The sequence below is a fragment of the Seriola aureovittata genome, chromosome 16 (assembly GCF_021018895.1).
Source record: "Seriola aureovittata isolate HTS-2021-v1 ecotype China chromosome 16, ASM2101889v1, whole genome shotgun sequence".
Lineage (NCBI taxonomy): Eukaryota > Metazoa > Chordata > Actinopteri > Carangiformes > Carangidae > Seriola > Seriola aureovittata.
The window spans coordinates 3716204-3739378 of record NC_079379.1 but is presented as its reverse complement, the minus strand read 5'-3'; the positions used below and the strand labels follow the sequence as shown (position 1 = coordinate 3739378).

General features: G+C 37.9%; 1 protein-coding gene across 2 annotated transcripts; it reads left to right on the top strand.

Annotated features, from left to right (window-relative positions):
* Window positions 1-944: 944 nt before the first annotated feature.
* Window positions 945-17422, top strand: si:ch1073-513e17.1 (sialin). Of its 2 annotated transcripts, none has more exons than XM_056399951.1 (12): window positions 945-1129; window positions 4509-4565; window positions 4783-4936; window positions 7399-7616; window positions 7835-8068; window positions 9341-9515; window positions 10022-10140; window positions 11056-11217; window positions 12625-12757; window positions 12948-13095; window positions 13467-13557; window positions 14501-17422. In XM_056399951.1, exons 3-12 carry the CDS (start codon window positions 4852-4854, stop codon window positions 14666-14668), a joined length of 1533 nt encoding a protein of 510 aa, XP_056255926.1. In that variant the 5' UTR covers window positions 945-1129; window positions 4509-4565; window positions 4783-4851; the 3' UTR covers window positions 14669-17422. The 2 variants fall into 2 exon arrangements, with proteins under 2 accessions (XP_056255926.1, XP_056255925.1); XM_056399950.1 differs by having other exon boundaries at window positions 4780-4936.
* The last annotated feature ends 5753 nt before the right edge of the window (window positions 17423-23175 follow it).

Here is a 23175-nt window from a genome sequence, read left to right as displayed (position 1 = left end):
TTAAACTTAATTTTTACATCTCTTAATACTTCTTCAACAACTTCATCATACAAATCCAAGTCAGCAACACAGTTTAACTTTAGCTTGTGCAGAGGCAGCAATCCCACTGTGATTTCTTCAGAAATTACATTTTGTAGTTGGAATCCACTATTCTCTGTCCATATTTAATAGAACAGATATGGCTTTTGCCTTTCGATGTAGCATATTAAAAAAATAAAAAATACAACAATTGAAAATTCCATGGACAATAATAAAGACGGACTAATTTTAAGACAAAAACATTAGACACCTCATCCCCAGGATAACTTGGTTCTAAGACCAATGACACCTGTGATGACCAGTAGCACCCAGCAACAAGAAACAGGAAAGCATGGCTGCTTTCCTAACATTGTTGTGGAGAATGCAATGAGAAGGGAAAGATATTTAGAGACCAAAATTTGATTTTTCCTTTTATTACATTATTTGTTACTCTCTTGCTGAAATTCCTGCATTGAATGTCCTAACTGTCCCAACTCATTTTATGCTGGGGCGAATGGGGCTGGTTAAAATTCCTCGGTCGGCCATTTTTCTTATATTAAGAAATCCTAATTTACCCAGAATTCATTGTACCACAGTCCGGCTGAAAATTGTCAAAAACTACACTGCTTTGTGTAACAAATTCATTTAAACGTCTATCTGAAGTCTGACTATTTTATGTATTTCAGCCACAGTCAAAGTGTGGTGGTGTAACCCTGCAAATCACCTAAAAAGTAGCGGAAAACAGCCCAATCTGGCAACACTGCGCAGAGCCAGCCAATGAGGGGGAACGGGCCGGGTCAGTTGATCACGTGCTAAAACGTCACGTCTTCCGCGTTGATGTATAAAAGACAGGAGCTACCGTCAGTGGATGGGTCAACGTTAAGCGTAGCCGTTCCAGTTTGTTTTAACGTCGTGTTTTGTAACGCTGCCAAAAAAAAATCAGCGGTCATGTGATTGTTTTTCTCAGGTAGTGAGAAACAGAAACACACAGCTTGTCTGGTGTTTTGTCGGCAGAAATGTAACACAATTCATCCGCTTTTATGGCCACACGCTGTTTTACATCCACCACAACGGAGCGAGCTTTCTCCACCAAGTGTCTTTGCTTTAAAAGGTAAGATTAGTTTAACCAACTGTCCACACAGTTGTCATTAAACAGTAATAAAGACTAAGCTTATTCATGTAATTCACCATCTCTGGTTCACGTTCAGTAATTACGTGGTTTTATTAACACACACTCAGAGATGAGGGAAGCAGTTAGATCTTTTACTGAGGTGGAAGTATCAAAACCACACTGTAGAAACACCCCATGTAGAAGTCCTGCAATCAGTATGTTATGTTATGTTATGTATTATTAAGATAGAAAGTAAAAGTACTCACCGCAAAGAAGTTGTCCCTGTGAGTGTATATAGTAAATCTAATTATATACTTAATACTAAATATACTAAATACTATATCATTGGATTATTATTAATGCTTGAGCTGGATATTAAAAAACGAAAAAAGGAAAATGGCAACTGATGAGGAAGTCAAGCAACTGACATGGGGAAATATTTAGCAAATAATCTTTAACAGTACTTGTGTGTGTGTGTGTGTGTGTGTGTGTGTGTGTGTGTGTGTGTGTGCTGAAATGCCACACAAATGACCATCAAACTTGTGTAATAGAATATATCGTATAGCCCATCATATATTTTATTTGAACCATCATATGCTTCCTAAAGAAAAACCAGCACAAACTTTACTTTAAGATACATGTGCAGCAGCTACAATGCTTAACTTTACTAGTTTAGATATTTTTTTGAAGGGTCCTGACATAATGAGGCTGAGTCTAAAAAACCTGAATTTTTACCGTGATATACAACATGCACAACTGAGTTTGGTTTGTTAAACTGTTCATCTCTCCTCTGTCGCACATTTGACACTTCATGTCCAACCTGTTTAGTCACTTTCAGTCTTTGCCTTCAATTTGCATTATTTAGTCATATTTTACAGTGGTGTCGTGTCTTTTAGTTGCACTGAAAATTAATCTGGTTTAAATTCAGACAACCTGTGAATCATTTGAATAATTTCGATAAAATTACTGAATATCTGCCACTTAATGCTTCATCTTGTGTCTGAACAGCTGTAAAAAAAAAAAAAAAAAATATAGGGCTGCAACGATTATTTTCATCAGTGATTAATCTGATTATTTTTTAGTTTAATTGTTTAGTCTATGAAATGAAAGAGCAAAAATATATCCATCGTAGGTGGGTAATCCCCTCCTTGTTATGTTCAATCACAAGTCTCACACACTGCAAACTAGGTAGCAGAAATGGAGAATCTAATGTTATATAATGCGTTAATTGTTCAAGAGAGAAGACGTGAATTGAATCTCATGATAGACTCACACACACATAGTTTCTCAGACACTCACTCCAGACATGAGTCACATGGTGACGTTAACACTGTGTGTTTTGTCAGTAATGAAGTTAACAAGTGGATCGGGTCGACGGCCATGTAGCACAATATGTCAAGGATGCACAGTGTGTTGCTCATGTTATTGATATCTAATAATAGCTTATTAAGAATGTGCCAACCCACTTTACAAGGGAGCTTTCAATCGTTGATGTGTAAAAAAAAAAAAAAAAAACAATTAGTCAAATAATCAATTACTTTTAAAATGTGAATATTTTCTGTTTTTATTTTTTAGTTGTTTATGATGGAAAGTTTTGAAGTGTTTATCAGTCAAAACAAATTGGGACAGACATTTTTCACAGTTTTCTGACATTTTATTGATCCAGCGACTGATTGATTAATTGAGAATATAACCGGCAGATTAATTGATGATGAAAATCGATGTTAGTTGCTGCTGTGATTTTAAATAATTCATGGTAAAATAAATGCCACATGTCAGAACAATAACCTTTTATTTGTATCAAATCTTTCAACATGACAATAACAAATTGCTTTTAAAATTGCATAAAAAATATAATAACCGCAGCAAAGTCCTCAAATCAGATGAAATAGAATAAAAAACAATGAAAAAAATTAGTCAAATTGTGTGTTGAGAATAGAATTAAACGAGCGCATGGATTTTGTTGACATAATTTCCTCAGGCCGGTCACTCCCAGTTTAGAGCCTTAATCTTTCTTCAATTCAAGAGGAAAATTAGTATTTTTAAGTTTTGAGGTGTTTGTCTGAGATAATCTGAAGACGTCTCATTGGGCTTTTGTGATGACAACATTTTTTAGACCAAATGATTAATCACTTCATTGAGACATAAATTGGTAGATTGATCAGTAAGGAAAATAATAGTCATCAGAAGCCTAAAACACGACTTATGTAACAACATAAAGACACTTTCAGTGCAGTCACTTCAGACACATTGTTGTACGGAGGCTTCAAACCTGAAAGCGTTGTTGCTTTTAGTGAATATTTGTCCACTTGGGGTCAAAGTTTTGGAGCAGGTGACACTTTCCTAAGACAAAATGACTGAGTGGACAGATGAACACATGAATCTGTCAGTGATCATTTGAGCTTCATTCCCAGACACAGTAACAGTTTATTGATTTGATAACCTCAGACCAGCTGCTGCAGAGGATCTTTGGCCCATTCTTGTCTGTTATGTGTGTATTGTGACAACACTGTAAAATGCTTGAGTGTTATGAAACCCACCTCAGCCCCCCCCCCCCAAAAAAAAACCCAACTTATCAGATAATGTCAAACATGCACCATCAGCAGCATACTTTCCTCTCAGTTCCTGAATAGCAAGTCCCCCGCCGCTCTCATCATGAGTCGAGTTTTTCCTGTTCATCAAAGCTGAGCAGCAACAAGTGTGAGAAGTGAAACTCAGAACAGCGGCTCAGCCATTTAATAAGATTAACAGGCTCATTTAATATGCAACGTTACACTGATTGCTTTTATAAGGCCACTAATACAAATTATTTCCATGCTGTTTAAATGAATCTGTAATTTCCCAGAGACCCAAGGTGACGTCTTTACGCTCAAATATATTCAATTATCTGTCAGGTACGACATAGAAAAGCATCAAATCCCAACTCCAGCTCATTTTGTCTTCCTTTCATTTATTTTCTTTTAAATAACATTCAGAGGAAAATAAAATCCTGAGGTCTAGGAAGAGCTGATCAGTTAAACACAGATAGCACTCGCTCCACATAGATCCTATTCCTCATAGTTCAACTTTACTTCTGCTCAGTCACTGCAGGTCAGTGAACTGATAGAGATGATCTGAGTTTCCCAGACTTGTTGCAACACCTCCTCAGGTATTTCCTGTCTTATCTATTTTTCTGTCTCCTTCAGTTGTTTTAGGCTGATTTTGGTTTCCCAAACCCTTTTCAAAACCACAGTGGTCAGTGTGAAGCCGAGCCCCCGGGTGGTTTTCTTAGTTCCTGAAAAGTCGACATTTTACACAACAACAACAACAACAACAACAACAACAACAACAACAACAACAACAACCACTGTTGTGTTTGTGTTTTTTCCTTTGCTGACAGGCCCCAGTTTGTGGTTCAGCAGTGAAGCCGTTCTCCGTCTGAGCATCAGTCACTCTTGTAAGTGTCAACAACTTGTGAAAACAGGAAGTGTGTGTTCATGCCATCAGGCTTTCAGTTGTGTCACTTGACTTGATGTTTATCTCATATCCTCCTTCTGTGTGTGTGTGTGTGTGTGTGTGTGTGTGTGTGTGTGTGTGTGTTGTGTGTGTGTGTGTGTGTGTGTGTGTGTGTGTGTGTGTGTGTGTGTGTGTGTGTGTGTGTGTGTGTCCAGCAGTTTTCCTGGTCGCCATGCTTCACTGACATCACTTTACAGACTGAGTATTTGCTGGCTGAGCTGACTGCCATGCCACAACCAAATGGCTACTCCATCAACTCGGCGCCTTCGAACGACGGCGAGGACGATGAGCCCCTCATCGAGACCGATGCAGGTGCGTTTCTGTTTGTAGCAGCCATTTTTATTTTCTACAGGTTTCAGATTCTTTGAGTTGTATTTATATTTGTATTATATTTAATCCGCAGATTATTTTCTTGATTAATCCATTAATAGTAACAGATACCAAGGGGGAAAATGTCTTGATTTGTCCAAAAGCTAAAAATATTCACTTAATTGTAATGTAAAGACATGATAAAATTGCGAATTTTTCCGATTTGGTAACCTTAAAAAAGAGACTGTTTATGTTCATCTATTTTAAAAGAAGACGAAAAATTAATCACTTATCAAATAGTTGCAGATTAATTGTCTAATCGTTGCAGCTTTGTTTATATTTATATTTAACATAAATCTCTGATGCAAACAAAGACGTTCTCACTTCCAACTTGACATCAAGGCTGCAACTTCTGATTATTTTCTTTTCATTTTCATCAATGAATCTAACTATTGTTTTTTCAATTAACTGATTCACTGTTTAGTGTATAAAATGTCTTTTTAATGATCAAAGTACTATTATTATTTTGCCCCTGGAACTGGAGGTTGGATCAAAAACATCATTATATTTGACATGGATTCTTTTAACATGACGTATAAATATGCTGCTCTTATTTATCCATGTACATCATGGATAAACCGTGACAAAGGGTTTTTATCTGCCCCTCCAATACTAGAGCTACACGTGGCCAAAACAACCCAAAAAATAAATAAGTAATAATAATAATAAATGCAGCAGTTTAGTTTATGTAGTTTATAAAATGTCATAAAAAAAGAAAAACTATCCTTCCCAGTGTCAATGAGTCAAACCTCTTGTTCAGCCCCAAATATTTTCAGTTTACTGTGATTAAAAACACAAAATCATAATATTTGAGAAGCTGAAAACAGAATTTTTCAGCATTTTTAGTTGAAAAGTTATCTAAATAGTTGGTGGTGGTTTGATCCACTAATAGATTAATCGTAATGTGTTATATGCATTCATTTTGCGCAGAGACAAATTCATTTTGTTGTCGTCTCTCCTGCTAATGAAGAAAGTTTGTATGGTATTAATTTCTCTGTTTGTGACTCTGCAGTTTTGTCACATTTCAGTCTGTAAACAGGAACACCAGCAACGTAGCGTCATGTGCTGAATGTCTCTGCTCCTGTGAGCAACACAGAGAAGCAGTAACGACTGCAACAGCCTGATATTTACTTTAGTGTAAACACTTGTGGGAGTGTGACAGGTCTGTGTCTCTGTTCACTCAGCAGATTCTCTGTAGTTGTGTCAGTCACACACACACCAGCACCTCACTGGTTACATAAGATGTTAATGATCAGATGGCTGCAGTTAAACTGAAACCAACTGAAAGAAACACATATAAAGAAGATAATGCTCTTAAACGAGCAATTAGGCTTTTAGTTACAATTTAACTTAGAAGCCAATTAAAAGTCGTAATTGAATGATTGCTCTGTTGTGTTTCCATGTTTGTGCTGCAGTGAAAAATTGCACAATTCAAAGCCCAAACAGGAACCTGCTCATTCTGTATTTACAGCTCTTGAAATGTGTGTGGAAACACTCAGCACTGTGATTCTCTAAAATCAGTATTTACATAAGAAAACTTTGTAAACACAGGAAATAATCAGGAAATGTGTTTAAAATCACACGTGTCAGAAGTTTATAGATAAATAAAAATACCTCTTTATCATATGAACTTTATCTATAATTTATATGGTCAAAAATGACTATGTAATGTAATGAAAAATAAGAGACAAGTCATTAAAAAAAATACATACAGTATATATATTACAGTATGTTGGACTATATAAGTGAAGTGTGCAAACATTTGTGCCAGCAGGGATCAGCAGTGTAACTCCATCAGCCATGATGTGTGAACTGTTGTTTACAGTATTATTATATAGGTGTATTTTTGAATAATAAGTACAATATATATAATAATATGACAAGATAAGATAAAATATTCCTTTATTAGTCCCACAGTGGGAAATGTGCAGTATTACAGCAGCAAAGTGACAGTGCAAAGAAAGAAAAACTGCAGAATGACAATATCAAGTACTTAAAAAAGATAAATAATATAATAATTTATATTTTATTTATAATATTTAAATATAACAGAAACAAAAAAGTTACCAGCAGATAAGTGATATTGCACAGATGGTGTTTTAAATTGTTGCACATGGTGAATTGTCAGTCTTTGGTGTGTGTGGTCTGTTGAGTGCGTATAGTTCAGACCAGTAATAAAACAATACTGTGAAGTAGATATAATAGAATGGAACAGAATCGTTGTTGTCCTGTGAAAACCATGAATCCCAATGTAATAGTGCATGTTTCAGATAATCCAGTGTGAAGTAACACTTTGATTAATTAATTAACACCATAATTCTGTATCTAATATATTTAAAATGACTACAGTAGGAGATACATGGTTTCCAGCCACATGTAAATACCGTTGTACCGTGTGTGAACAGTTCCTCCTCAGTGCTGCTCGGCTCGCCTCAACCTTGCCTTCCTCATGTTCCTGGGGTTCTCCGTGGTCTACGGTCTCCGTGTCAACCTCAGTGTTGCCATGGTCGCCATGGTGAACACCACTGACCCCAGACCAGCCCAGAACAGGTCCATCATCCACGCTTGTCCACTGCCGCCAGGGACGGAAAACAATAGTGACGCGTTCCTACAACCTGGGGGGGTAAAGTTTCAATCTTTATCTTCCTTTTTACATTTTTCAGGGAATCTGCAGGTTTTTTAAACCTGATTAAATATCATTCAGTCAGATCATGTACTCTGTATTCAGCAGATGTAGGTCACCGATCCACCTTGTCTTCCTGTCTCTCCCTGTTTTTATGAATGACTGTTATTATAAATACTCCCTCTCTCTCCCTCTCTCTCCCCCCTCTCCGTCCCCAGACCCCTCAGTACCCGTGGGACTCGGAGACTCAGGGCTGGCTCCTGGGGGCTTTCTTCTTCGGCTACCTGATCACACAGATCCCTGGAGGTTACCTGGCCGGTCACTACGGGGGGAGTATCTTCATGGGTTTGGGTGTGCTGGGCACGGCTGCCCTCACCCTCCTCACCCCTCTGGCTGCTCAGTTCGGGCCGTACTGGCTGTTTGCACTGCGAGCTTTGGAGGGCTTCGGGGAGGTAAGAGGAGGAACCTGCTGGAAATGCACAGTGTGGATTTTCGGCGTTGTACCTCGAGTTTACAGAGAAGTTTCTTTTTTCATATAAACAGAACAGTACATCAACAAAACAAAAATCACACATCCACAACAAAATACAAAATAAAGCAATGGTGGAGTTGTCTGGAGATATAAGTATATTCTCTCTGACTCTCGACTCTCTCCATGACCAAAATATCTGACAACTCCCAGCCGCTGTTCCTGATTTGGAGCGTTTACATTCAGCCAGTTTCTGACAACACCTTTCTTATTTGCTGAGATTTTATTTGTAATTAAATATTTCATATTATTTGGGATTTCATATCCAGAAATAGTTTTACCAACTCCGTTAACATTTTCCCAATATAGCCTTATACAGCCTCCCACAGTGATGTTGTGCAGGAAGTTGCCTGTTTTTATTTCGGGTGTGCAGAATTCCCTCCACACTAGTGAGTGTGTGGATGTGCAGCAATAGACTGATACATCCGTTTGCTGATAAATCAAACTGATTACAGTTTTTGGCTTTTAGTGAAATATTGAATGTTGACAACGATGGAAACGATTGCCTCACCACAAATATGTAAAATCAGTGAATAAAATCTGCCACTTTTATATATTTCTATTCAGATTTTCAGCAAATTAGTTCTTCATTAAAAGATTTGAAAGATCTTCTATCGGTGTAAGTGAGTTTCTGTCAAACTTGTAGCTCAAATTTGAACAGAATTTAAACGAGAAATTCTTTGAATGATGTGAAAATTAAGAGTTTAGTTCATAAAGATGAACAGCTGGGGGCGCTAGTTCTCCAGTCGGGTCCCATTACACCATTGCAGAAGAAGATGATGTAATCGAAAGCGCTCCAATCAAACCTCAAACTGTGAAAAAAAATATGGAACATGATGGAGATGTGGCATTTATGTGATTCATGTATTAATTTGAGGAATGTCACAGTCTCCTCATCGCTCCTCACTGATCTGTTTCTCGTCTGTTTCTATTGATTCAACATCTCCTCCTCAGCCAAGGGTAAAATCATTTTTGGGATGTTTTGAGATATTTTTCACTCAGGGTCTTTTTTCAAGTGCAAATTGAAACCATGCATTAAAACACGTTATGTGATCTGTGCACTGTTTCAGAAGCTTTTATAAAACCTCACGTTGCTGCGCATCAACATTCTTTACTGGAAAACCAGGAAAATAAAATGTTCTGTTTCGTGTTCACCAGTGTGTCTCGCTCTTCGTCTGCCTCCATGTCTCCTCAGGGCGTGACATTCCCGGCCATGATGGCGATGTGGGCTCGGTGGGCCCCTCCTCTGGAGCGCTCTCGCCTGATGACCCTGTCGGGATCCGGGGCCAGCTTTGGAGCCTTCCTGGCTCTGCCGCTCACCGGCTACATCTGCCAAACTCTGGGCTGGCCCGCTGTCTTCTACCTCTGTGGTGAGGGAGGGAACTGCACACAAACCTGAATACAGTCACGTGCTCAGATACATCATGGCACACCTTAGTGTCTCCCTGGAAAGACACCGGGGTGGAGAAAGCAGCTGCAGTGCACAATAATACATAATTTAAACATTCAGGACATTCATTTCCTGTCTGATAAATATGGTTAACATGTAAGAAAGTAAATATTTGTTGCTGGATTTATATAGAAATCAATTATCGGTAAAGAAGCACAAAAAGAATGTTTTACCATGAGAAAAATAATCTGAGATATTTGATCATTTCATACATCTGATATTAAAGCATTATCTCTCGTGGGTTATGATGATGTGACCTCTTCTCCGACTGGACTCCCAAAGCCAATAAAATACTGCTCCACTTCACGTGATGCGTTTACAGCAGTTTGACTTTGTTATGACATTTGGCCTGAATTCAATTCCTTTAATCATTCACCACCCTGAACAGTAAAAGTCTGACTCCCTCCCTCCCTCTTTGTCTTCCAGGGGGTGCCGGCTGCCTCTGGGCCGTCTTTTGGTTTATTTTTGTGTCTGATGACCCTCGCACTCATCGTCGAATCAGCAAAGAGGAGAGAGATTACATCATAAACTCTATTGGACCTCAGGTGCACATGAAACATTAAGAGACATTTTATTTACTGCAGCATCTTGCATTTGTCAATCTTCCACTAGAAATGACAGAAGATATGAAATGAAGCCTGAGGACTCAGAGGAAAATAATATAATCTCAGCTTTCTTCTTCTTCTTAGATTGTGTGAGTGAGATGCTGAGAGGACAGTGTTGGTGAGATGTAAAACTCAGGCCTCTCAAAGCTTTAAATCTTAGATATAGATACATGGAAGAAGTAGAATCACCTCCTGGTGGTTGCCTGCCACCTCCACTCAGACTAGTTTCAGGTTACAGCCAGAGTCTTATAAAATATTAAGCATTTGTCTGAATTTTTGTGTGAAATCTTGAGTAATGGCTATAAAGTGTTTTGTGAGGTCACCACGACCTTGACCATTGACCTTTGACCTTTGAGCACCGAAATCTAATCAGTTCATCCTTGAGTCCAAGTGAATGTTTGTGTCAAATTTGAAGAAGTTCTGTCGAGGTGTTACTGGGATTTTTACAAAATTTGTGAATATTTGGCATAAGTTTTAATATTTTCTATGACTGTGGATAAACAGAGATGTAACCTGAGACTAGTCTGAGTGGAGGAGGCAGACAACCACCATGAGGTGATTCTAGTTTTAGTCAAAGATCCTAATAACTATACATCTATGCCTTTAAACAGAATCATCTTCTCTTTCCCACATCTAAAATAAAAACTTTCTTGTCCATGAATGTGTAATATGTGACCTTACAGTCTCCTTAACCCTTAAGGTTCATAAACTCAGTTGAGAACTGTTTTTATAGAATCATTATTTATTGCTAAATGAGGATTTCTTTCCCACAGTGGATGTGAGATATCAGTCCTGTGCTGTATGTGTCATGTGTTTGAAGATCTCCTGGTCTAATGATCTAAACTGAATCTGCAGGGTAAAGGTCATGGCTGGTCCGTGCCCGTGCTGCCCATGATGCTGTCCGTCCCCCTGTGGGCGATCATCATCACCCAGATGTGTTCAAACTGGTCCTTCTACACCCTGCTCACCTCTCTGCCCACCTACATGAACGACATCCTGCACTTTGACCTCCAGTCGGTGAGTGGGGTCTCCCTCGGTCTCATCCACATGCACTCACTAAAAGCAACACAGCGGATGTTTTGTGCTTTGGCCTGTTGTTCCATTCAGACTCATTCATGTGTTCACAGAGGATTATTTCCTCCAGTACTACACTTTAACTCTCACTGTGTTGTGTTCAAGAGCACTGGGATTATTTCAAAAGTTAAATAATGATAAATGCCTGGAGTTTAGTAGTACAATAAATAACAGTTGTTGCTTCTCAAATGTGAAGATTTGATGCTTTTCTCTGTTTTATATCATGTAAAAATCTTTGGGCTGTTGGTTGGACAAAAAAAAACAACAATTTGACCACATCACCTTAGGATGACATTTTATAGGCTAAATAATAAGTTGATTAATAAAAAGATATTCCACAGATAAATTAATAACTGAATGGATAATGATAATAATGGAAGTGTTTCACTTGCATGTCGGAGAATGTTAAAACTGATTGAAAATTATAAGACAATTATAAGAAATACCTCTGCACACAAGATTATTATGATGATCAGAAGTAAACCTTCTTACTTTGAGGTGTTTTAAATCTTTCAATCATTTTTGATCACAAAATCAATCTTCTTCTCTTTTTTTTTTGCTTTGTTTTTGGTTTTTTTTTGATTGTGCTTGTTACTTTCCATCACACACTCTGCTGAAAGGCAGATATGTTCGTGTTGATATGTTTGAACTAAAGTCTAAGTATCCAGAAATATTTAGTTTTCAATGATATAAAAAGCAGGAGTTGAGAGGCAGATTTTGTTATCATTGGTCAGAGCCAGGCTAGCTGTTTCCCTCCGTTCCAGTCTTTATGCTAAACTAAAATAATCTAACCATCTCCTGGCTGTAGCTTATTTATTCTACAGACATGAGGGTTGTATCGATCTCCTCCTCTAACGCTCAGCAACAGAGAGAAAGGTGTACTTGTTTAAACTTTACTGAGGTGTCAGACATGATTTTACTGTCTGTGTTCTCATCACCTACATGTTGAGTTTTTCTCAGACAGCCCCAAACTTCACTAAGTCACTGTTGGAATTATAACAGAATTATACAGTAATGTTCTCACTTCCCCATCTCTCAAAACTGGGCAAGGACAATCAGCCTTTATACATCAAATCCCAACAAACATCTGAAGGAACCTTCCTCTATGAAAGAATTTAGGAGATTTGTTTCTAGAATAACTTCAGGCACCTTAAGAAACAAAATCTCATTAGACCCTAGGAGCTGGATCTTGGGAGACATACAAGGACTTAATGTGGACTACAGTGTTTGTGTTTTTTACTTTTGTGAACTTATTAATGGAAAATGTCTTGTTTGCCTCAATAAAAACATTTCCAACAACCCCTCTCTCTCTCTCTCTCTCTCTCTCTCTCTCTCTCTCTCTCTCCTCAGAACGGTTTCCTGTCCGCTCTGCCGTACCTCGGCAGCTGGTTGTTCTCCACGCTGTCCGGGGTCGTGGCCGACAGCCTCATCGAGAAGAAGGTGTTCAGCGTCACTGTCGTACGGAAGCTCTTCACACTCACAGGCAAGTGAACTGAGTCCTCCCAGATTCTTATTGTGTCCTGTCTGTCGCACACACCTGCACATGCACGATTACTTCTGTCTGACTGTCACAGGTCAGGGGATCCAGGTTAGGAGAAAGTAAACAGACCCACATTAAACGTCTTGTCAGTGTGAGTGTTTTATGTTTGGATGTGTCCCTCCTCTCTCTGCAGGGATGTTGCTGCCTGCAGCTTTCCTCGCCGCCTTGGGTTACGCCGGCTGCAGCCACATCCTCACCGTCACCTTCCTCACACTGTCCACAACCACAGGAGGGACCAGCTCCGCCGGAGTCTTCATCAACCAGATAGACATCGCTCCTCGGTGGGTGGTGCCGTCTTTTCCGGAAAATTTCTCATTTATTTGGACGAGCGCTGCAACTAACATTTATTCTCACAGTGAAACAGATAAAAACAGCAAATCATGACATTTTATAAAGAGAATTTTTTTCATCTTTCTTGTTTAATGACTTAAACGATGCACAAGCAAATAATTGGTTAATCACTCAATCATTTCAGTTTTAATCAAGTCTCAGACTCATGAGAATTAATATGATCACTGTATTTATGTGGACAGGGTTTGATGAGTGGCTCATGCTCCAGTTTTGGTCATTAATCATCTTCAGTAGCTGTAGTACAATATGTAATGTCATGGAAAGTAGAACACAGTCTTTGTTTTGTTTCTGTCCTCTGCAGATACGCAGGATTTCTCCTGGGAATCACCAACACGTTCGGGACCATTCCTGGTGTCGTGGCACCGATCGTTACAGGATACTTCACAAAAGACGTAAGTCCCTAAAAACCAAACCAGTCATCTGAAGGTGACATCACTACATCTGCAGCAGATGTGTTGAGGGGAGACTGAGCAGTAGCGGCCCACACACTTACAGTGCGTGTTAAAGTTTAACTGATATAAACTTTTGTAGTTGTTTTTTTGGAGGTTGACCTGTAGTATTTATTTTGAGCTTTAGATATAAACATCTTTATGAAGAAAAAAACTGGATTTCACTCGTCAGAGTGAAAAGCTCCGTCATAATCATCACTAGACATCATTTTAATTTCCAGTTGCACCTGCTGTTTTGAAGTTCAAACTTAGACTAGTTTTAACCTAAATGTAAGTGTTTGCTACGTGTTGTTGTACATGTTGTTAAATGAAAACAGGTTGATTTGCACAAACTCATTTTTTCAGAGATTATTTGTCACCATATATTTATGCCCTTTAACTACTGAACCAACTGATAACACTGACATTGCAAAGAGTAATGTGGATTACAGTCGACATACCTGCTCTGATATTTGGTAAATGCTGTTTAATAATGATGTAAAATTTCACAGAAATAACAAACATACCTCAAACAATAAAAGGTGACGCCAAAAGTGACCAAATGAGTAAATGACGTCAGTTAGCTTAGCATAATCAAATGTTTCCCTCTCATTCTAAGCTGTATAAATATTACTGACTCTCAAACACAGATATGATTAAAACAAAGTATTAATTACATTTATTTACACATTGCTTCACTCTTTACCAGCTTAGACATTTCTTAAGTTTTAATAGTTATGGTCCCCTTATAAACTTTATATAACTTTTCATTACTTTCATGCAAAAACCTAAGTGCCAGCTTTTCCCTTCTCAGCATACTTAGGAACAGATAAATACACAAAATACCTGTGACCGTACAAGTCATTTCAGTGACTCACTACCAATCTTCTTCTTCTCTGGTTGTCAGCACACGCTGGAGGGCTGGAGGATGGTGTTCTGGGTCGCAGCCGGGATCAACGTCGGTGGCGCTCTCTTCTACATGATATTTGGCAGCGGGAAGATTCAGCCATGGGCCGTCACAGAGGAGGAGAGGGCAGAGGCGGGGAAAAAGAGGAGCAGGTCCATCTCGACATGAACATAAATACATCCGACACACCGCCATGACACAAAGACAACACCACAGACAAAACTGTAAAAGACAGATATACAGTTACAGGATTTTAATTAGTGTACTGAGAGTCAGAGACTTAGAGTTCTGCCTCTGTGAATTGATATATATATATATATCATACAAAATGAAGAGTGTGAGAGGTTTATCTCCACAGAAAAAACAGATATAAAAAATGTGGCCACAGAACAATAGTATTAGGTAAACAAGGCTAAACATTCATATCATTCAACTGCTATATCTTGGTGACGTAATATTGGTTTCCACAGTGTTTTATCTATAATATGAAGCTGTGTTTCTGGGGCCAGTTGCACAAAACGCCTTAGGTTAAGATTTTTACTTAAAGTCTGAGTTAACTTTCCTTAAAATAAAAGCTTCTCCTTTAGTCTTCTCCTTAAGGTTTCATTATAATGTTCACTTATATTTAAAGTTTTCTCCTTATCTTAAGGAAACTTAAAGTCAGTTAAACCGTTGCATAAAAGACCGTAGCAACCAAAGTAAGGGAAAAAACGAAACCTCTGTTCTCCTCAGAACAAGAGGCTGAGATAATAGGTATCACAACAGCAAATCAACAGTCTCTATGAAAACAGTAGAATTTCACTACTATTGGCTATTGATTGACTACTGACATGATTCAACAGCTGCTGGACGCTCGCTGCCATTCCCGGTCAAGTTGTTGTTTTTTCTTTTATTTCTCTTCTGTTTACTGTTGAAGAAAAGTTTAGTTTTAAAGTACAACTCTTTGCATTAGACCAATATTTACATTATGACCAGCAATATTTGCACAATATACAGTATAATTCATGGACTACACAACACCTCAGGTCAGACCAAATCAAATCAATCACATTCATGTTTCATAGACTTTTTTTTTTTTAAGCTTTTTCTTGGACAATGAAGGAAATGGGTTGGAAAGTTTTGTGATCAAAGCACATGCCTTTAGCTGCTTTGTTTACAGCCGTGTCTGTTTTCTGACCACTTCTCGTCTGTCCAGCACGACCAAAACAAGCACTTTCCACGTACAAAGATACACCAGCAGCCTTATGTTTGATATTAATATTTAGCAAAATAAACTTTGTAGCGGAAGGTTTTATCCAGTGTTGAGGAAACCAAAGCATCCTCCACTGCCAGGATCTGAACGTTATTATTCTAAGTACCTTACTATAATAATTTATCAGAACACTATAGTTTTGTGTTTAACTCTTAAGGAATAACTGGATGTTTCAGTTTTCAGGTCACTTTCCCACCAAGATGCTGCCTTTATCCTTAATCTCTTCTACTACAATAATTATTGTTTTTATGCAACAAAGACTTTTTAAAAAAAAAAAAAAAAAAAAACATTTTTATAAATTCATGCAGTTTATCAAAGTACACTGTGATTGTAAATACATGATTTTGTTGTTTTTAAAAGGATGCAATAATTTATTTACCTTCTCTGTGCTTGGGAAATGTGTGATGTTATACAGATGTGTTCAAGTTTTAGTTCATTTTATTGTGAAAAGAATCAAGAAGGAGGAAAAAGACTCAAATCTGTGGCATCTGAGTGGAGTCATGTCGCACATGTTAAGCATTTTAATTTATATAGACAGTTTGTACATGTGTCAACGTTATTGCATCGTCGCAGTTTGTTATAATCTGACATACAGCAGAGGAGATGTACACGGGCACATATGTGGCGAAAACCAACATTTAAAGGTTTCCAGGATTCAAGATGCTGTTACTGAACCAGTCATGATGTGATGTCTCTTCTGCTGCTGCTGCACCAAGGTGTCACACAAAGCTGCTTTTATATCATGACTTTATGCCAGTGATGCAGATTCTTGTGACCCATCATGACTAAACATATACCCAAGTGATGAGGAGATCTGCTGAGCCAAAGCCTGGACTCCCCTCCCTTCCTTTTGACCAGCCACCAAAAATATCTCTGTTGTTTTCTTCATATATATATATTTTTTATCTTCATTTGACAATAACATTTAGTCTAATGTTAATTTTATCTCCCAACATAAACGTTTATACTGTGTGTAAATCCTCTTTCAACAGGAGAATGTACGCTCGTTTTTCCAGTTTATTAGGAACACCCGTCGTTTTATGTTGAAACTGTTTCAGAGAGCTGTTGTGTTGTTGTGATCCAGATTTCACTTTAACAGCACCACAGACAGAACAACCACAACTTCCTTCAAAATAATCACACAGCTGAATCAGCACCTCTCTAAAACAGTTTCAGTAAAAATTCATTACAATCTTCAAGAATAAATTGACAACTGTGTGTAATTCTGGTGAAAAAATATTAATTTCCTATATATAAAATTAAGATTTGACAAATTGACTACTATCAAAAAAGAAAACCAGAATTAGCATAATAAGACTCGCCATGTGTGATTTATGTGTAATTCTAGAACGTACACTCCTCAGGGACAAAACTACAGACAGGTCCTCGGTGCCTGAGACACAAAGAAACAACACATTTTGTTTTTATTTACAGTATCGGTGTGTTTCATTCTTAATGCATGCTACTGCTGTTAGTAATGTTTACTTTGTAATCTCTCCAGATATACACACAGATTGTCCTCCGTCTTGTTTGAGTCCACCAGCTGTTTGGATGTTTTCATGAATCTGTTGAGGAGTTTATTTCCACTGCATCGGGTTTTTGATACATATCAAATAGGTACATTAAGAAAAAAGAAACATAAATAAATAAAAAGATGAATGAAAAATAGAGTTAAAGAGAAAAAGCTTCTCAATTGGAAGAGGTCATAATACAAGTAGATAGATAGATACTTTATTTATCCTTTATAAATAAAGTCTTTTATTTAACTCCTATTGAAATTCAATTGTTTTCGTGAATTTACATTGATGGACGTGGTATTTGACAAGAAAAATATACAAAATAAACTTGTTAATATCAGACCACAAATTCTGTGTGTAGTGTAATTATACATAATTCCTCCTTGCACCCACTAGGTGGCGCAAGGAAATAAATATTGGCTGTTGGTCTCTGGGCTTTCAAAATGGAAAGACCAAAAAAACCTAAAAAAAAAAAGTAATAATAACACACACACACACACACACACACTGTGTAAACCCAGTATGGTGGGTTTTAATTCAAACCAGCGATAATCATGAGTAATGAGTAATATGCATTATATTTTTGTGTATATCAGCAAAGCAATTAATTATTTCAAATTTGTTCCCTCCTTAATTCCCCCGTTTTCATAATATTGTCTTAAAGTTTTTCATATCAGCAGATTAATTTAATTAAGTTGACTCAGTACATCCAGTTCTGTGAATATTAAAAATGAATTTGTTATTAAAAAATAAATAAATCATTCTATTATCCTAAATAATCGTCGTGTACACTCTTGAATATTTGTTTGTTATTGTTTATTTGATCACTTGTTTTCTATTGCATTTACTTCCGTTGTAATTTCTTCAGTTACGCACAGACATGCGTCTCTTCGTCTCTGTGTCCTCTTGGTGGTGTATGTTGACAGAGTGGTGGTAGTTTACTCAGGGAGTTTCTCCTGTTACCTGGACGGTGCTGGAGTTTGCATCAGATTTTCGGGTGAATGACCCGGATGTTCTTGGTGTGAAGCCGGAAGTGCAGCAGGATTTGTCGTCCTCATGTCAACAAGACGTTCACTCCCCGTTTATTTATACACTTTATACACAGCTTTATCTGAACGACAGCGTTTTAATTAGCATAATAAATGTTCCATATAAAGTAAGTTATGAAATATACTATTAGTTTATGGTTTGAATATATATATATATACATATGTCTTTTCTCGACTATGAAACAACACAGTGACTTCAATTTACTTTTCTTCTCGTTTCAAAATGATGCCAAACCGCATTTAAATTTTAATAAATTTATAATGACAGTGGAGCAGAGGTGGAAGAAGTTGCCTACTTAGATATTTTACTTCAGTAAAAGTAGAAATACTGCAGTGTAGAAATACTCTGAGCAGTAGAACTCAAAAGCCTACTTGTACAAAGTAAAAAACAAAACATATAGCCTACTACCAAAAGTAAAAGTACTCATTACATATCATTATATTACTTTAATGCAGGTAAAGGCTCAGCTAATTTAACTACTTTATATACTGCTATGGAGACAGTGAATTTCTCCCTGGGGATCAATAAAGTCTTATCTGATCTTAATAACCTACATCATAATATAGTTGATCAAATTCTCTCTGATAATTATTTTGTATATTAACGGACTTTTGCCACTTTTCTCTCATTTAATTTTTACGACACAGGAGTAATGTTAATTTTCTATTGACACTTCCTTTACTTTGCCCTTGACCTCACAGTTTTTCTTCTATTTTGCTTTACCACATACCACTGACCAGATTGCTTTTTTAAATGATGACATTTGTAAATAACATGGTTCATAAAATACTACTGGACCAGAAACCTCACCACTTTCATGTACTCAAAATACCCCTGACCCTATAAACATTTTTAGAAGAAAACACTTCACTCAGTGACAAGAGTAAACTCGAGTTTATTTTTACAGTCCAATAAAACATACAGTATCAAGCAAAATAATGGGTATTATTTTTATTATTATTATAGTATATGGGTCAAATAATGAAAGAGACCTTGAAAGGTACCAGGTCCAAAGAGAGATTTCCTCCTCCTGGGTCGACCTTAGGGTGCAATCAGAGCCAGTTTGTACCCCTCCCTGGAGGCCGTGATATGTGAGTGATAAACACGTCACCTGCTTGAGACTCTGGGTGTGAAACAGATGCAGACTGGACACCAAAAGGGAATACTTTGTTTGCAAGTGTGAAGTGGTTTGTTTCAAGTGTGGAGCAGTGGGGGTGTGTGGAGCTACAGACCGGAGTTGTGGAGCTGGCTGTGTGTTGCAAATGTGCTTCATTTGCATTAACTGTTCCCCCCCCTGGCTCAGGTTGTATTTACATGCAGTGTGCTGACATTGCAATTTAGATTGAGTTACCTTAAACTGCTTGTATGCACATGAATGCCAGAGCCGTGGTATTTTCTGAGAGTTGGCCCCAGCCAGAATCAGCTGAAGCCTTTTTTTCTCCCTGCTCCCACACACACACCAAGTCGTGTTTCTTAAAACTGCCAGCGATGAAGTGGGATTGGTTGATGCTGCTGCCCACCACAAACTACAAACTTAAACTAGAATCCATCATGTGTTTAGGTAAATATGTAGACATAATATTGTATGTGTGTCTATTTTCTGTATGAGGTGTCTCTATCTATGTATCTATCGCCACATATTATATTGCCAAAAGTATGTGGACAAGTGAACTTGTGTCTTTTTTAATGGTTTGGTCTCAGCACATCAGCTCCAGTTATACCTTAGAGTAATGCTTCCCAACTCTTTAACTTTATTACTCCTAAGAATGAGTAATGTCTACTTGTGACCCCTCGTTAGACATGACAATAAGTGATTTATCATCCCATTTAATCATTTTTAGCTAACGAGTTGAAAATATGCTGTTTTTTTCATATGAAACAAGCAAAGATTATTTAGTTTTAGTGATATTAATATACTTTATAGTAATAGTTTCCCATCTTTTTGGCTCCCGACACCCTAAAGTAAAGTGACCTTTGTCACCAGTTGCATGTATCTAAAAGTATGATTTTTGTTTTACTTTTTTTTTTTACTTGGATACATTTCAGAGGTAAAATGATGTAGGATTTCATAAGAAAAGAAATAGAATATTAGTGAAATATTGGGAAAGGGCATTATTTTGTGTAGCAGAAATATGTTTTGTCTCCCCTCCCATTCTGATCACCCTGTGACCTCTTAGGTCAACAGTGACCAGTCTCATTTATGCTGTAGTGGCTGAATGAGAGAAGTTTTTCAAAAGCTTATTGTTTTTAGGATAAACCTCATTTCATTTTCAAGAGAGTGGGTTGTTTATACAAAAAACATACACAGAAACACATACACCAAAACATATATAATAAAAAAAAAAAAAGAATACAAATAGTAATTGTCATGACATAAATTCATAATGATAAATGTGAATCTTAGAGGCAAAACAGAATAATACTAATAAGAAGAATAAGATGATAAATAAAGAGCCAGAAAGCAACAGAAGCAAAAATAGCCTTATACATATCTATCTATCTATCTATCTATCTATCTATCTATCTATCTATCTATCTATCTATCTATCTATCTATCTATCTATCTATGTAAATGTGTCTGTACTAACGAACATGTTTTTTCTCAGTCTGTAGTTAAATGTTCAGATCTCTCTCGTTGCTATAACCACCACTCATACCCGATGACTCATCCCTGACGTGCTGCCAGGGACCGACTGCCAGTCTGCCCGTTGAATCACATTCTCCCTTTCACACACTCACACTGAAGCACACACGCTCAGACTTCCCCCTCTCTCCTGCCCTGTTCTAGTTAGTGCCTGGAATAAGAGCCCAGCTGTTGTACTTCGCTCTGTTCAGTCATCAGATCATTAGACGCTGAAACACTGTGAGTGGTCAAAGTTTCACTTGTCCTGTACAGTATCTTAACATCTGTGTCATGGATTGGCACAGCTTTTGGAACAGATATTCATTAGTGACTTTAATGATCCCCTGACTTTAGCGCCACAATGATAGATAGATAGATAGATAGATAGATAGATAGATAGATAGATAGATAGATAGATAGATAGATAGATAGATAGATAGATAGATTGGTAGACACTGTTCTGTTCCTGTGCATCACTGTGAACACCGAGTTCACCTCTGGGTCTGTGCTAACTTTCTCTGCTCCACCCTTTGTAGGCTAGAAACGTCCTCGCTTCACCTCCTCCTGTGTCTCTTTACTGCTTCGCCTCTGTCAACCTAATTAAACTTATAAACAACCACTTCATGTCAAGAAAAAGCAATGCTCCTAAAATGTCCAACATTTCAGTCTGGATCCAGGCAGACACGCCTCACAAACGTTTTTGCGGCTCAGATTGTCAGATTGTAAAATCTGATTGTTTTACCTTTCTGTACACACAACCGGACACTTCCTGTGAACGCCACAACACATGGAAGGCTGCATTAATGTTTTCCAGGAAAGCTTGTGTGTGTGTTGCTTTTAAGTCAAGACTGAAAACATCACTTTTCTAGATGTTTATTTTGAGTAATACTGCTGCTTTTTAGTGGTCAGTCATCTTTGCACACCTGTACAGAGACAGGTGCGTAGGAGAACCAGTGATGAGCCAAGATAAAAATTATCTCCTGCACGCAGCCAACAACTATGTCTGTGTGAAGTGATCTTCTCCAGATAAAAACCTGCATTCTCTCTTCTATTTCTTTATTCCTTCAGAATGTAATTCATGTCATAAGGGTAAATCTTTTGTGGGTCCCTGAATATGTAGTGTTCATGGTTAAATGACACATGATTCTGTTTGATACCTTTGTTTCTGAGCCCGTTTGGGCCTGTAGTTGTTTCTAATGTAATAAAAAAAAGAAAGTTTAAACACTGCTGTAAGTTCTTTGGATGCATAAATCACAGAAACTATGATAGCTATGGTGATTTCTGTCACATGTCTTATTGATGGACCGTATATAAAGCAACTGGAGGCAATGTCAGACACTCCCTGATGAAGGAAAGAAAGCCAGAGGTGTAACCGGAGAAGAGTTATATGACCTATTTAATTTATATGGACTAACTATCTTCAAGGATCAGAATCAAAAATAAGTCAAGTCTCTTTACGGTGGATCAAAGAAGAACTTGGGGTTACACCCAGAACTCCTCTCGCCCTGGATCACCTGAGGGTCCTCCAGGAGGAACTGCAAGGTGTTTCATGGGGCGGGGCGGGGGACGACACCTGGACTATACCTTGATTAACCTGCTGCCACTGTGTCTTGACTCAGGGGCGGATAAATGGCAGAAAATTGGATGATAATGAAGCTGTTACTGCTGCTGCTGCTACCGAGTCATTCTGGTGCTAATTTTAACTGGCTCAGACCACATTTTTAAGCCTGTAGTTATGAATGGCAGTTACGCAACACTGCAACAGCCTGAGTTGTTGGAAAAGATTTAAAAGTACATTATGCTTTGTTTTCTGTGTTGTCAATTACAGGTGTGGCTCTTCACAAACAGCTGTCGGGCAGGTTACGGTGTTCTGTAGATTAAAACACACATTTACTGAGGATCAAAATTTTACATTTTGACCTCCTCTTCTCTACCTTCTACTGTAGTAACTTAAATTTTCTGTCTCTGGCTTCAGCAGAAGGAAATATAATTCATTTTACCCTAACTTTTTGTGACTCCTTTAGCAAGTTGCTGCTCTCTTTCTGCCTTTATCTCTTCCCTCCTCTCACCATATCTCCGCCAGCCAGTCTCTTACCCCCTCCCTCTCTCTCAGGCCCTTCGCTCTGAGCTGAGTGAAAACAGCAGCTGCCAAGTCGAAGTGGCTGTTACCTGAACTGGAGGGAAAGCCAAGCAAGTAGTTAGTGTGTGTGTGTGTGTGTGTGTATGTGTGTGT

What these genes read in the sequence shown, in the direction of transcription:
- si:ch1073-513e17.1 (XM_056399951.1), top strand. Translation starts at nt 4,852, where the DNA reads ATGCCACAACCAAATGGCTACTCCATCAACTCGGCGCCTTCGAACGAC. An exon ending in CCTCATCGAGACCGATGCAG is followed by an intron (nt 4,937 to 7,398) that starts GTGCGTTTCTGT and finishes GTGTGTGAACAG; the next exon opens with TTCCTCCTCAGTGCTGCTCG. An exon ending in CGCTGTCTTCTACCTCTGTG is followed by an intron (nt 9,516 to 10,021) that starts GTGAGGGAGGGA and finishes TTTGTCTTCCAG; the next exon opens with GGGGTGCCGGCTGCCTCTGG.